This window comes from Prunus mume, linkage group LG3 (assembly GCF_029339155.1).
Source record: "Prunus mume cultivar Tortuosa linkage group LG3, ASM2933915v1, whole genome shotgun sequence".
NCBI lineage: Eukaryota > Viridiplantae > Streptophyta > Magnoliopsida > Rosales > Rosaceae > Prunus > Prunus mume.
In genome coordinates, this window is record NC_142700.1 from 17,684,757 (window position 1) to 17,700,195 (window position 15,439).

Consider the following 15,439-nt stretch of genomic DNA (forward strand, 5'->3'; position numbering starts at 1 on the left):
CTTTAAAAGTTGAGTGTGAGTTGATAAAAAGGCTTTTTGATTACTTGATCGTAATGATTTTATTCTCTTCCTTTTGTTTCATATATCCAACATTTCAGTATATATGCCGGCGTCAATAATAAAATTTAAGAGTTTAATGATTTAAGTATTAGAGTAGACAAAGAAACGTAACAAAAAGTGTGGGGTTTAAATAGAAAAACTAAAAAAATAAAATTATCTTTTGAATGAGAATGCCCTGCTGCTGCAATGAGAATGCTTGGGTTTTCACCTATAACTCGATGCTAGCATCTGTGTCTCTTTGGGAACAGATGGGGCACCCTCAAATAATAGAATGAGCATAGGTTGAAATTCTGATTGTCCATTCTTGCATCTTTTCCTTATTTGTGGGTTTGCACATTGGAAGTATAATACTTGAACCTGGAAATTCATGCATGAGTTTTGTTCCTTGCAGTTGATGAGATGTACCTGGCTTCTCTGATTAACAATGGACGGGAAGTTCATACAAATGGGACAACTGATCCTACTGCTCTTCCTGCTGAAACAGTTCTCAAGCTAATGGCGACTTTAAACTCTGATTTACCATTCACAAACAATAGACCCAAGGCTATGGAGAACAAAAGACCCGCGGCCTTCATCATACCCGCACCAATTGAATCGTGATCAAATATAATTAGAGGCCTTCATCGTACCCACATGAATTGATTAATAAAAAGCATGCTTCTTGTAAGAGCACATATATATAGCTCTTTGAATTATTTCAAGGAGATAATCCACAACGGTGACTTAGACAACATTGCTTGACTTGTATTAAACCTAGTGCTTTAAGAAATTAAACGACAGAAGAGGACGTGAAATCAATCCTCAATTATTTCAAATACAGGACACAACCAAACACCTAATATTGCATGCATGCCATTAAGAAACGACACGTCTTTACTAACAAACATCTTATTCCAAACAGTTCAAGATAATGCAGACCCTGTGGTTTTTATTTAAACTAGAGCAACCATGGTGAACCAGGTCATATCTCAAATACATCCGCAGCCTATTCCTGAACTTGTTTACCCTTGTCTTTAGGCTTATTAGGACCCTCGGCTCCTTCCAATCTTTCATGGTGAGCGTCCTGGATGGAGCTATCTGCTCTGCTAGGTCCTACCTCGCTCTCACCATCATGCTGGTATACGGGACGGAAACCACAGATTTTCACATACAGCCCTGCCCTATCGCTTGCAAATGAAGCATCCAATAAGTGACTACATCCATTCAACTGATCTTGAAACCACTTCCGTGGTATATAGGTCAGCCAAATGAATCCTCCATCTTCTAACCACTTTAATTCATGGCCAGTTGATCGATAGGAGTGGAGTTCCAAACTAGTGTTGTCAGTTTCCAAGTGACAAATCAGGTTGTGAGGATTTTCTGGATCGAATAAGTTGTCTAGGGAGGCAGTTGGATTCTCAAGATCTGAGAAATATGCATAAAGCGCTAGTCCTGTCCAATTTCTCTGAGTACATAGAGATGGCGGCAACGGGATTTGCACTGAAGAACCACTGACGTGAAAAGGATACCACTCTAGAATTTCGGTAATCGGACGGAAAATTGCGTGGAGTATAATGTCTCGATTAAAGTCCTAAAAAATATAAAAATTAAGTAATGTTATTGGATTCAGATAGCTGATGTGGGAGAGAAAAAAGGAGAGAGTGAGAGAGACCTGAACATGGTGTGGTTGGGGCGTATGATCTTGCTTTGGCTGCTCGGGAGAGTGACCTTCAACAAACTGACGGATGGGATCCGCATTGTCAAAGAAGGAGGTCCAGGATTGGATTATTGCTTGCTTAAATTCCTCCTCGTCTTGCTGGTATATGAGACCGATACCAGAACTTTCCACTATCAAGGATGGGCAATTGTTGTAAATTCTGTGCACTACAATATCAGAATTAGCAAAACTAAACTCTGGTAGTAAAACACGGGGTATGTAGGTCACCCAAATAAATCCCCGCACATGTAACCACTTGAATTTCTCTTTTGTTATGGAACCCATGGTGACTGGATTCAAGCAATATTCACCCATTCTTAAGTGACACAAAAGTTTGACAGTGATTTGGGAGCCCAGATCTTCAAGGGTGGCAGTTGGACGCTCATGGACTGAAAAAGAAGCAATTATAACAAGTCCCCTCCAATTTTCATCATCATACAGCTTTGGAGGTATTTCGAGTCCTTTCCCGGGTGACATAGTAGTCCAATGTTTGAAACACTCTAGATAATCCTTCCGAGGGAAACAAAAATTGTATGTGTTCCGAGGATCGAAGTGCTTGAAAACAGAAATTTTATCTCCTTTAAGACTGAGCGTTGCCACCAGGGACTTTTGAAGGTAAGCCTGTAGGTACCTTTTCCATTGTGCTGGACTATAGCCTCCATAGAGTTGAGTCTCAGCCAATACATGTACATGACCGACCAACAACGACAACGGTGGTGGAGCATCTTCTTCTGCAACCTTTTGTTGGGTAGAATCCCTGTTGGTAAACGTTAAGCGTTTTGAGTGGACTATTATTACTTCACCACACTCCTCGACATCATGCTTTCGTTTGAGATAGCATCTATACTTGTGCAGTATTGAAGTAAAATCCTGTTCTGGTATCAGAAACTCTTGTCCAGATTCAGCTAACCGTTGCCTATACATACAACTTATATTAGTCCAAGTGATTTAAAGACGTTAAAATATTTTTCTAGGATTGAGAGAATTTAAATATATAAACAATCCACACACACACACAAACACACACATTTATATATATGACCTTTGGATCCTCATGGAATCAGGAGCGATGGGCATTTCTCTTTCCTCTGCATTATTGTTGCGCATAGCTTTGGCTTCCTGCTGAAGGCGATTTTCCATTGTTAGTGCAGAAAAGGCTTGGGCATACGCACAAAGCTCCTGAAGCATATCCGATCTCCCCAATGTCAACCTCAACAAAATTCACAATGCAGTCTCTAGCCCACTGAAGTCCTAAAAAACAGTCACTTCTGCCCGTGCAAACTGAGGAAACCGCAGTTCTGCCCACTCAAAAGCTTCACAAAAGCTTGAGGTACATTGACGCTCTGCCAGAATCAACCTTTGGCATCGATTTACAGTTGAAACCTAGCAATCAAAGTTGTCAACGGTCCATCCAGCCCAGGCATTTCCAGTCCAGCCCGAATCAGAACCTTCCATCTCGACAGAAATGAAGTTCCAGCTGTCTCTTCATCTCTCTCTAGCATGAGCATTTATTGTTATATTTTTGTAAAATGCAGTTCCGCCTAAAAACAGTTTAAATCCCATCAACCATTCTGACCAGAACAACCTCCTTATACTGAGATAAATTGTTAAAGTCCTCACCAGTCTGAGGCAAGAAAAGAACTTACTTGGGAGATATTCCTCACCCAAATTCACAATCACTTGTTTGTAGAAATCAGTAACTTGGGACGCAAGTTATCCATTCCAAACTAAGTCTGCTAGAATTTTTATTACTAGCAGTGGCACGCTCGCACACCAAAGAAAACTGACTTGTTGACCAGTCTATGGTTCTCAAGGCAGTGAGAAACTTTGCCCTTCCATCATAGGAGTAAAAGCAAAACGGGTGAACAGAATCACATGCGACAATTGATGAAAATATTTGCAATGAACAACAAGAAGATGATGTTGAGGAATTGCAAGATATTGAAAACATTATGGATGAATGCGTGGATAATGTTGAGCATAACGAAAATGTTGATATCGATGAAAATGTTGATGTTGTTTTATGATATTAAGGTATGACAAATTTTTTATATAGTATTTTAGTATTAGAATATATGAGGCCCCAATTTAAGTTTCGCACAGGGCTCTCAAGATCTCAAAGATGGCCCTGATCTAATCCCCACACCCCTGCAAAGCTCCCATCCGAGCAACCCCAACTCACCAACAACCATGCAACCAAAAATCAACTTCAACCACAACCACTAACGCCAACAATTAGATCCAGTCCCACGTTGCCAACGACTGACACACATAAAAACTGAAAATTGTGGTCTAATCAACCACAATATTTATACAATAAGTACACGGATATGTTTCAAAATATCCCTCTCTCCAAAAACGATGATATCCGCGATATTATTGATATTTCAGTCCTCAATTGAAAGATCTCATGTAGAACAAAAAAAAAACTTTTTTGTCTTTTCTATTAAATTCAAGAGTAAATTAGGAAAAATTTCACATAATTTTAAAAAATAAATAAAGTAGACTAAAAAAATGAAAAAAATCATAATAATAATACATATTGGGTTGAGGCTCCACCAGCCCAACAGTCAACCTTCCAATGTGACCTCCCCATCATTGTGGCTTCTTTCTTTCACAGTACCTTGAATTTTGAATGCATTAACCATTGGTTGTTTGGTTTGAAACTTTGAATATCTTGTCCTTTATTATCCTTGTGCTAGATTTCAAGCCCAACTCATATATTTAATGAAGAATTTCAGTAGTGCAACACACAACTTAATTGGAGGACGACATCAACTATTATTGAAATTTCTTAGGAACGAAAATGCAAAATGGGGTATAGTCCAAGGACATTTCCTATAGTTAACCTTATTTTCATACTGAGACATATTATTGGTATATTTATCCACTACACAAATCAACAAAATAATTAAAAAAATTTGTTGAATTATATGCATGGAGGGCCCATTTTTTCAATGTTGCTCAGAGCCCCTAAAACCTCATAACCGACTCTCTCAAAAATCTGGTATATACATACCTTTATACTTAGATTGATAATTTACAAAATTAAAAATATGCATGTGATATCTTTGTGTCCTTCACTACCCATTCATATTTGTTGAAGAATATACAATCCCACAAACTTAAGTAAATAAATTGCAATTTATAATAAGTGGTTCCACTTTTACTAACACAGAGTCCTTTTATGATAAAACCTCATACCTATTGGGTTTTGTAGGTGGTTAAGTTGATACATGATATGCCACATCCCGTCTCTCTGAAATTTAACGTGCTATCAAAGTAGAACCCCGATCCAGACCCAGACTGCCACACCTTGATTGGGGTGGCCACCGACCCTACCCACTTGTAGTTTATTGTTTTACGCTTCTTTATGAAACAAAATTGTTTTTCCAAAATTTTATAATTTTTAAGTTAAAATTTTTATAAAAGTAAATTACAATTACATAAATCCTGAAATTAACTCAAAAAAAACGTTAACTAGAGAAAGAAAAAAAATAAGTTAAAACACCTTTTAGACAGTTAATAAAGCTAGGGTTCTTTAGGATAGTAGAATTCGAGCAAAAATACTAGTTATGATACTCTATGCCATGTTGTGTAGTATATGTGTATCTCTCGTTTGATGCAAAGAAAATATCCAAAAGGAATACATTTGTATATATTTGTATATATCTTAAAATAAATAATCCCCTTTCGACCACGGCTGGGTTTGTATCTATCATGCTTGACTTACATGTCCTTTTTTGAGGTCAACGTCTGTGGACCCGCAAGATTGATAAAATCGACAATCGTCGGCAACGTCTGTGGACATGCAAGAGTCAATATTGTTGGCTCGACAACAATCAGTTTCACTATTATTTAATTATAATAATGAAATAAATACAATAATAGTATATAAAAGTAAACAAACAAAACGATATTCAATAATTAATAAATAAAACACTAATGGTGTGTTTACTAATTAGGAATTGGAATTGGAATTTTATTAGGAATCAATTTCACCTATAGGATTCATGCGTTTACTTCACATCGCGAATTGAAAGTGTTCACAAAATTAGGAATTGAATTCGATTTTGGAAGAATTCAATTCTTGAGTGGGATGTAGATTCTAATTATAACTAACCCATTAGGAATTCATCTTTTGTACCCATTATATCCTCACATAATTTTCAAAATTTCAAATTTACCATCTATTTTAATCCAATCACGAGGACATTTTGATAATTAGACACATAGTGTGGTCAATTGATATGTTATCCTCGAAGACTTTTCTTCTTCTTCTTTTAAAGGGTCTATAAATAGGAAGAGGCAAGACACATTATCTGCAACTTGTGTTGTTAAGAAAAATATGGCATCCTCGAAGACTTTTCTTCTTCTTGGCCTTGTGTGTGTTGTTCTCATCCTCATTGTCTCCGAGGCCTCAGCTCGTGAGCTAGCTGAAACTACTACTCAAATTAATCGTGAGTTTTTCTCTTTCTTAACTTAAACATATATATTTGTCTCTGTTTTCCAACGGTTTGTGAATTTAATTAGGCGCATTCCAATCTGCACAAGGGACCATGCCAATAATTAACATGCTATGAACTTGGAACATCCTTTTTTAGGCCAAACTACGAATCTGGAATATATTATATATATAATTAGGAAAAAGTGGATGTTTAGTAATTTTGGATATTGTATGTTTTGCTCGTTACAGAATGCAAACTGATCAATAAGGTTCCGTTAAGTGACATCTGACCTTTTTTTTTTTTTTTAATTTATTTTTTTTTGGCAATTCTTTCTTTATGAATAAAGCCAATGGACGTGGTGGCTACAATCGTGGAGGGCAAGGTACCAATGGACGCGGTGGATACAACCGTGGAGGAAAAGGTGGTCACGGACATGAGCAAGAACCCTACAGTCGAGGAGGGAAAGGATATGGTCGAGACCATGGGCACTATGAAAAACCAGGACCTTGAACTACTGAGACTGAAACAAAGAATTCAGTAACATTTAGTCCTTAGAGTACTACTATCTTTGTATGTCAATAAAAAGGTCATTTGGTTGAGTTGTCTAATGAACTCTCAATCATAAGCCTGCCTTTAATTAAGGTTTATCTATGTACTCTACATAATGATCATAGTGTCAAAATATCTACCAATTCAAGTTTATTGTTTGTGTGCTGATTTCCTTTTGAAATCTATCATCGCAATTAAATTTCTTTAATTTTAGGTCTCGTCTTCCCTTTTCATCCTTCTCTCCCCATCCCTACTTGCCTTGCCCTGCCCTAGTTAATATCACCGTCTAATCCAGGGGTGGTGCAAATGGCGCCACTGCATAGGGCTACCAATTTTTGTGTAAGTGGAGCCACTGCACATCAAACTATGCTAACCAACAATAGTATATATCAATCTATTTTGTTTGAGTATCAAAGTACTTTCTTCCACACCCAAAAAAAAAACTATACAAAATTTAATGGCTTCTTTTTTCTCTTAAACTCTGATTTTCTAGTAAGCAATCATCATCATTCATCAATATCTTTGGTTCTTTTTTCAATCCTTTGATAATTTTTGTTATTCTTTCAATTTCAGGAATTTCAACACCAAAAAGTACACAGATATCTTCCAAAATATCCCTCTTCCCAAAAACAATCCTTGATTGAAAGATCTCGTGTAGAACAAAAAAAAAAAAAAAAACTTTTTCATCTTTTCTATTAAATTCAAGAGTAAATTCGGAAAATTTTCACATAATTTTAAAAAATAAATCAAGTAGACTAAAAAAATGAAAAAAATCATAATAATAATAGAAATTTAGTTATATACCCAATCTTAGACATAGTTTTATAAAGAAACCCTACACCATTTAAAAACTATAAACACACAAAAAACCCAAAAATTGACAGCTATCAGTTTTTTTAATTTAATAGTTGTTTTTAGTTTATTTGTGTGTGTTAAATACCTATATTGTCCTTGTACTATGGATTTAAGAGAGGAAAATCAGATCTGCCCAAATCTGCCATAAAACCAAACATTTCCAGATCTGCCAAAAAACCAGATCTGCCAAAAAAATCAAATCTGCCAAAAAACCAAATCAAATTTATTTTCTCCTTTCTTGCTAGTGTTTTCTCTGGTGTTGGAGCAAAAGGAGCTTCCATTGAAGCTCAGTCTCATGTCCAACTATATTCTTCATCTTTAATATACATTTTTCAATATTTCACCTTCGATTTCTTGTTCTAAAATCGTGCTTCTATTGATTTTTTCTTTTTTCGGATTGTTCAAGACCTCAAACAAATCTCGATCAGATGCTCTTAGCTCTACTCCTCATCTTCAAGCTATACTCCTCTTTCACCACATCGTCGTTGTTGTTATCGTGGTCGTCGTTTGGTTTGGACTTGATATTTTTGATCTTTTGCTTTAATTATGTGTTTCTCTTCAGATTTTAGTTGATTTCGAAATGTATGTTAAGCTTAGATGATCGATTCAACTTTTGTTACTATTTCAATTATGAATCTAATTTTTGTTTAATAATGTACTTCTGTGACAGAGTATTAACAATGTACTTCTATGACAAAGTATTAACAATATACTTCTATGACATAATATTATTAACAATCTGGACTCAGCTTGTTTTGAGTTGGTCTGGTTTGTTCTTTCTTCATCTTTTCTTTGGTGGACATGTATTAAAAATAGCAACATGACAAACATTAATCAGCATGACAGTAAACTAGCAGTGTTGTTACCCTAGACTGGAACATTAGAGGGGTAAACATGCATTAGAAATAGGATGTCATAGGAAATAACAGTGTTATTACCCTATACTAGAACATTACATGAGTAGATATGCATTAGAAATAGAATATCATAGGAAACTAGCAGTGTTATTACCCTACACTGGAACATTACATGGGTAGACATGCATTAAAAATAGGATATCATAGGAAACTAGCAGTGTTATTACCCTACACTGGAACATTACATGGGTAGACATGCATTAGAAATAGGATATCATAGGAAACTAGCAATGTTATTACCCTACACTGGAACATTATAACCATTAATCAACATGACAATAAACTAGCAGTGTTATTACCCTAGATTGGTACATTACAACCATTAATCAACATGACAGTAAACTAGCAATGTTATTACCCTATATTGGAACATTACATAGGTCAACATGCAGTAGAAATAGGATATCATTGGAAACTCGCAGTGTTATTACCCTAAACTGGAATATTATAGGGGTAAACATGCATTAGAAATAGGATGTTATAGGAAACTAGCAGTATTATTACCCTACACTGGAACATTACAGCCATTAGTCAACATGACAGAGCAGTGTTATTACCCTAAACTGGAACATTACAACAATTAATCAACATGACAATAAAGGTGTAGAACATTACAATCATTAATTAACATGACACGTTAATGAAACTACAGTTTTCAAGACCTTTTGTTTGTAATGAATTGTTTGGGTTTTTTTATAAAATTGGGCTGGGCTTGTTTTAGGTGTTATTTAAGTTTTTTTTTGTTGGTCTTCTTTTTTAAATTGATCAATGACAATCATGTAATTTATAAGAATTTAAACACTAATTTCTTATGTAGTAAATGAGTTTTGGATGTGTTTCTAAAGTGCATTCCATGTGGGTTTTTTTTAATAATTTCAACTCCTATTTTGGGTACATTAGTGAAGCTCCCTAATAATAATACATATTGGGTTTAGGCTCCGACCAGCCCAACAGTCAACTTTCCAATGTGGCCTCTCCACCACTGTGGCTTCTTTCTTTCACAGTACTTTGAATTTTGAATGCATTAACCATTGGTTGTTTGGTTTGATATCTTCATTATCCTTGTGCTAGATTTCAAGCCCAACTCATATGTTTAATGAAGAATTTCAGTGGTGCAACACACAACCTAATTGGAGAACGTCATCAACTATTATTGAAATTTCTTAAGAACGAAAATGCAAAATGGGGTATAGTCCAAGGACATTTCCTATATTTATCCACTAGACAAAACAATAAAATAAATTCAAATTTTTGTTGAATTATATGTATGGGGGCCCATTTTTTCGATGTTGCTTAGAGCCCCTAAAATCTCATAACCTACTCTCTAAAAAAAAATCTGGTATATACCTTTGTACCTAAATTCATAATTTACAAAATTAAAATATGCATGTGATATCTTTGTGTCCTTCATTACCTATTCATATTTGTTGAAGAATATACAGTCCCACATTGGAAACTTAACTAAATAAACTATAACTTATAATAAGTGGTTCCACTCTTACTAACACCTGTTTGCCCGTTTTGCGTTTACTCCTGTGATGGAAGGGCAAAGTTCCCAACGCCTTGAGAACCATAAACTGGTCGACAAGTCAGCTTTCTTTGGTGTGCGAGCGTGCCACTGCTAGTAATAAAAATTCTAGCAGACTTAGTTTGGAATAGATAACTTGCGCCCCAAGTTACTGATTTCTGCAAACAAACGATTGTGAATTTGGGTGAGGAATATCTCCCAAGTAAGTTCTTTTCTTGCCTCAGACTGGTGAGGACTTTAACAATTTATCTCAGTATAAAGAGGTTGTTCTGAGCCTGAATGGTTGATGGAATTTAAACTGTTTTTGGCGTAATCGATGGAATTTAAATCGCTTTTTAGCGTAATCGCCTTTTACAAAACTATAACAATAAATACTCATGCTAGAGAGATGAAGATACAATTGGAACTCCATTTCTGCCTGGATGGGAGGCTCATTCTGGGCTGGATGGAAATGTCCAGGAATTTATTTGGATCCGAAACCTGGCTCGGATTTGGAATGTTGACAACTCTGATTGCTAAGCTTCAACTATAAATCGATACCAAAGGTTGATTCTGGCAGAGCTTCAATGTACTTTAAGCTTTTGTGAAGCTTCGAGTGGCGAATGCGGCTTCTTCAAATTGTAGGCGTAAGTATTTATTCTCGAGGACTTCATGGGCTAGAGACTTTGTGAAATTTGTTGAGGTTTTCATGTTTGGGAAAAGCTCAAGCTCTACCTGTCTTGGTTTTTGCTAAGTCTGAACCTTGGGAATTCTAATCTAAAGCTGGTTTTCACTTGGAATTCAAGTGAGCTTCTGGTTGAGTTGTTTGTGTTGGTGTCTTGGCTCAATGAGCTTTGGTTGCTTCAGTGTTTTGAAGGTTTTTTGAGATCAAGTGATCATTTTGAGTTTTTGTTTTTGATTGATTTTTTGGTTTTTTGAGTGTCCTCTACCCTGTTCACTCCTTCTTGTATTTATAGAAAAACTGTTTCTTCTCTAGAGTAGGGAGATTGTGTTTTTTATTGGGCGGTAAAGATATTTTCCCCATTTTTCCTCTTCTTCTTCAGTTTTGGTAGATAGGCTCTCGGATAGGCGATCACTTCCTGTTTTCAGCTGCCCTTGTGATATTTTACCCGTGATGGTTAGTTTGATTCTTTTTCTGGACAGCTCCTGCTTTCCTGCTTATCCCTCTCTGAGATTGTAACTTGCTTATCTATTTGGGAGAATTACCTTCTCTGAGAAGACAGAAAAAATCTCTGAATATACATATATAAGGGGGATTTAATCTTCAGTTCTTCTTGATGTCACGAACCCTTCAATCACTTCTTCTATGGCAGTTGCCATTGCTGACTTCGCCATTGCTGACTTTTTCATCCCAGAGGCTGCCATTGTGACTTTTTATCCCAGAGGTTGCCACTTGGGATTGTTCCCTCTTCTGGACTCCCTCTTCCTATTATGTTGGGCCTGTGAGGCCCAAATCAGCCTTGTTTGCTCTGATGAGCTTTGGGCTGGATGTGTCAATTTTTGGCTCAAACAATGCCCCTTAAGTTTGAATCGTTTTGGAACAGTTTGGACTTAAATGACATGGCCATTAAATTGGCGCGAGTAAATTCTCCGTTAACAGGTAGTAGAAGTACAACAAAGGACAAATTCAAAGACAGTAGAAACAAAGGACAAACTTAAAGACAAATCTAAAACAAGGGTAATTTTGAAAGGAACCAAAAGATTTCTAGTGTAATCTTGTGTCTATCCCGGGTGTGTTTGTACAGCGACTGCGAATCCACATGGTTGGATAAAACTTTTTAACCATTTGCCATTGATTGGGGCCGTATGAACTTCTCCATCCCTATCCCAACCTGTATGCCTCAATTCCGAGGATCGATTGATTATGAAAGGGCCTTCCCATGTAGGCGACCATTTTCCATAACCAGCCACATGGGTTCCGAGGGAACTCGCCTGCACTATCTCCCTTCTTCAAAACTTTTGTCCGACTCTTTTGTTGTAGGCCCTTGATACGCCTGCTTTCTCGCCAGAGTTTGTTGAGAGTGTCAATCGCACTGCATCTAATCCCTCTGCTCAGCATGGCCGGAGTAGTTTTCTCCTACTAAGTCATGTTGGTGAGCAATCTGAGGACTGAACAGCTATCTCCATAGGCAGAATTGCATCATGACCGTAGGTTAACGCATAGGAGTCATGCGCCGCTTCTCTTTTCGAAGTTCTATATGCCCACAGAGTTTACTGCACTTCTCATGCCATTGTTTCGGATTCTTCTCAAGCATTTTCCTGATAATGTTGATGATCACTTTGTTGCTTGATTCCGCCTGTCCATTGGCTTGGGCATAATAAGGAGTGGATTGAGCAGTCAATTTGAATGCCTCTGCCATGTCCAAAGCATTTCTCCGGATATGAAGGAGGATCCTCTATCGAGTTGTGATTGATTCTGGGATGCCAAATCTTTGGATAATTTGCTCTTCTATGAAAGTGATGATCTCTTGAGATGTAGTAGATTTAACAGCCTTGGCTTCCACCTACTTAGTGAAATAGTCTGTGGCAACAATGATAAGCATGCTGCTGGCTGCTGGCTGGATAGATCTTACCAATGAGATCCATTGCCCATCCTCTAAAGGGCCATGGTTTTACCACTGGATTCATGGGAACGATGGAGCCTGCTGGACTGGGCCGTGTCTTTGACAAGATTCACACCCCTTGGAATAGTTAATGCAATCTTTCATCATGGTTGGCCGAAGTAGCCATATCTCCTAATTAACCAGACATTTTTCTCCCACCTTGATGTGCTCCACAGATTCCTTCATGGGTTTCCCCCATAACTTTCATGTATTCTTTCTTTCCGAGGCACCTTAAAAGCACCTCATCCTTGCTCTTTCGGACCAAATCTTCATTCCACATAAGGTAGTTTAAAGCCATGATTCTGACTCTCTTCTCAGAGGGCAAAGTTGGATATCGTAGATAGGTCATGATAGGATTTCTCCAATCATCTTCAAGTGATTGTGGCAGAGTTGACATCTATCTCCATCCTCCGGCGCAGAACATGATGGTAGGCTTTTCTTTCCTATCCCGATGATTCTTTGTACACAATCTTCGGGCATTTGTACACTGTTGCCACCTGGGCCAATTCATTGGCTGCAAAATTTTCTTCCCTTGGGATATGTTCCCAAGTGGCTTCTCTGAATGTCAGAAGATTCCTGGCTGCCACCAAGTAGACAGCCAAAGAAGGGCTTAGGCACTTGTATTCTCCAGCAATTTGTTTCAAAACTAGCATGGAATCTCCCAGAATTTCCACAGATTGGATTCCTAGTTCTACCAGTATTTCTAAGCCAATGATTAAGGCCTCATATTCTGCCCTGTTGTTGGTGCATTGGAAATCCAATTGGAAAGAGTAGCAGTGTCTGATTCCAAGTGGTTCTTCCAAGACAATACCTCGCTGGTTATATCGTTTTTGATCCATCAAAGTATAACTTCCAAGGTGCAAGATGAACTGAGTAGATAGGATTGTTGAGGCAGGTGTGAGCTCTGGTCAATAGATCTGCATTTGCTATGTCTAAAGAGTCCATATTTTCAATCTCCTCTCCGGGATGATCTGCTAGGAAGTCTGCCACAGCTTGTCCTTTGACGGCTTTCTGAGGAACATATCTGAAGGCAAATTCTGTCAAGGCCAAGGTCCATTTTCCAACCCTCTTAGCATTGGTCTTGTCAGCATGTATTTGATCAGATCTGTTTTGGCAATGATATAGATGGTGTATGGCAGCATGTAATGTCTGAGCTTTACAGCAAGTGAAGTACAAGGCTAGGCAAAGTCTTTCAATTGCAGAATATTTTCTTTCCACTTCTGTCAGAGTTCTGCTTAGGTAATAAACCGCATGTTCCTTTCCTTCCTTGTTATCCTGAACCAATAAACTTCCAATGGATACTTCTGATGCAGATATATAGAGCTTGATGGTCTGCCTCTCCTTGGTGGGGACAGAATGGTGGATTTGAGAGGTAATGCTTGATTTCCTCAAAAGCTTGTTGGTGCTGCTCTTCCCACTTAAAGGTTTGTTCTGTTTTAATCTTAACAAAGAAGAGAAAGGCTGGATCTTTCCTGCAGAATTGGATATAAATCTCCTCAAAAAATTAATTTTTCCTAAGAGACTTTGCAATTCCTTCTTGTTCCTAGGTGGAGTTTATGATGGATCTTGCTTTGTTTTTGTCGATCTCTATGCCTCTTTGGTGGACCAAGAATCCTAGGAAATTTCCGCTTGAACTCCAAAATGCACTTTTGGGTTCATTTTCAGTTTATGTTGCCTCATTCTTAGGAATGCTCTTCTTAGATCTGCCATGTGGTTTCCCTCCTCTGGTGATTTAATCACAACATCATCAATATAAACTTGAGGAATGTCCAATCATAACGTGGAAAACAGAATTCATTGCCCTTTGATAGGTAGCCCCTGCATTTCTCAAGCCAAAAGGCATTACAGTGTATTCAAAAGCACCTATATGCCCTGGACACATGAAGGTCTGTCTTGTGGATATCTTCTTCGCCATCATGATCCTGATTGTAACCTGCAAGTTGCCATCCATAAAAGATAGCATCTGGTTATGGGCAGCTTCCATCTACTAGCATGTCGCCATTGGCATAGGGTACTCATCCTTGGGAGAGGCTTCATTCAGTTTACGTAATCCACGCAGATTCTGCCTCGCTTTTCCTTTTTAGAACTGGTACAATGTTAGCTAGCCAATCAAAGATAGATGGCGTGCCTGATGAATCGCCTTGAGCAGCCTTTCTATTTCTTCTTTGACTTTTAGTTCTGTGTCCATGGACATCCTTCTTCGTCCCGCTTGACTGGTAGGTATCCCTTTGATTGGCACTTGTGTTCTACCAATTCCCTGCCTAATCTTGGCATCTCATGATAATGTCAAGCAAAATAATCTTTGAACTCTTATGCAACGAGTTCATTCTAAGTGGTTCTTTCAATAGTGCGCTGATAAAGGTAGGCCTTGATCCTCCCCTGTTCCTAAGTTTATTTCCTGCAAAGGATCTTCTACCTCTGGCAGAGAGTCATCCAGTGCGGCTGGTGCAAAATCTAGCACTTCCTCCTGTAGTTCCTCTTCCTCCTGGCTTTCCGTGCTTTCATGAGTGAATTCTGCCATATTGATGGCTGAATTCTGCGCAAAAAACTTTCTTTCCTCCCAGTATATCAACAATCTTTTTGTAATGGACCGGATTGTTGCAGCTCGATCCTTTTCTTGTTGATTGGGACTAGACATTAGTGCTATGGAAATTTAGAACAAAAGGTCTGTTCCAATCCTCCAAGGAATTGGTTAGACCTTCTTCAATGAGCCTCTGGGCCGTGACACCATGGGGGCGGCCGTTCTGGTTGACTCCAAAGAAGGTGAAAGGACCAAGGTCATC

General features: G+C 37.9%; 2 protein-coding genes across 2 annotated transcripts; one reads left to right on the top strand and one right to left on the bottom strand.

Annotated features, from left to right (window-relative positions):
- Positions 1-829: 829 nt before the first annotated feature.
- LOC148918939 (uncharacterized) lies at positions 830-2,940 on the bottom strand. Its single transcript, XM_089049008.1, has 2 exons — positions 2,799-2,940; positions 830-2,672 (listed from the first exon to the last, which is right to left on the bottom strand). The coding sequence occupies exons 1-2, from the start codon at positions 2,894-2,896 to the stop codon at positions 1,631-1,633; spliced, it is 1,140 nt and encodes a 379-aa protein (XP_088905134.1). The 5' UTR covers positions 2,897-2,940; the 3' UTR covers positions 830-1,630.
- A 3,115-nt stretch (positions 2,941-6,055) lies between these two features.
- On the top strand, positions 6,056-6,906 carry LOC103326590 (uncharacterized). The gene is made up of 2 exons (XM_089047643.1): positions 6,056-6,216; positions 6,551-6,906. Exons 1-2 carry the CDS (start codon positions 6,105-6,107, stop codon positions 6,712-6,714), a joined length of 276 nt encoding a protein of 91 aa, XP_088903769.1. The 5' UTR covers positions 6,056-6,104; the 3' UTR covers positions 6,715-6,906.
- The last annotated feature ends 8,533 nt before the right edge of the window (positions 6,907-15,439 follow it).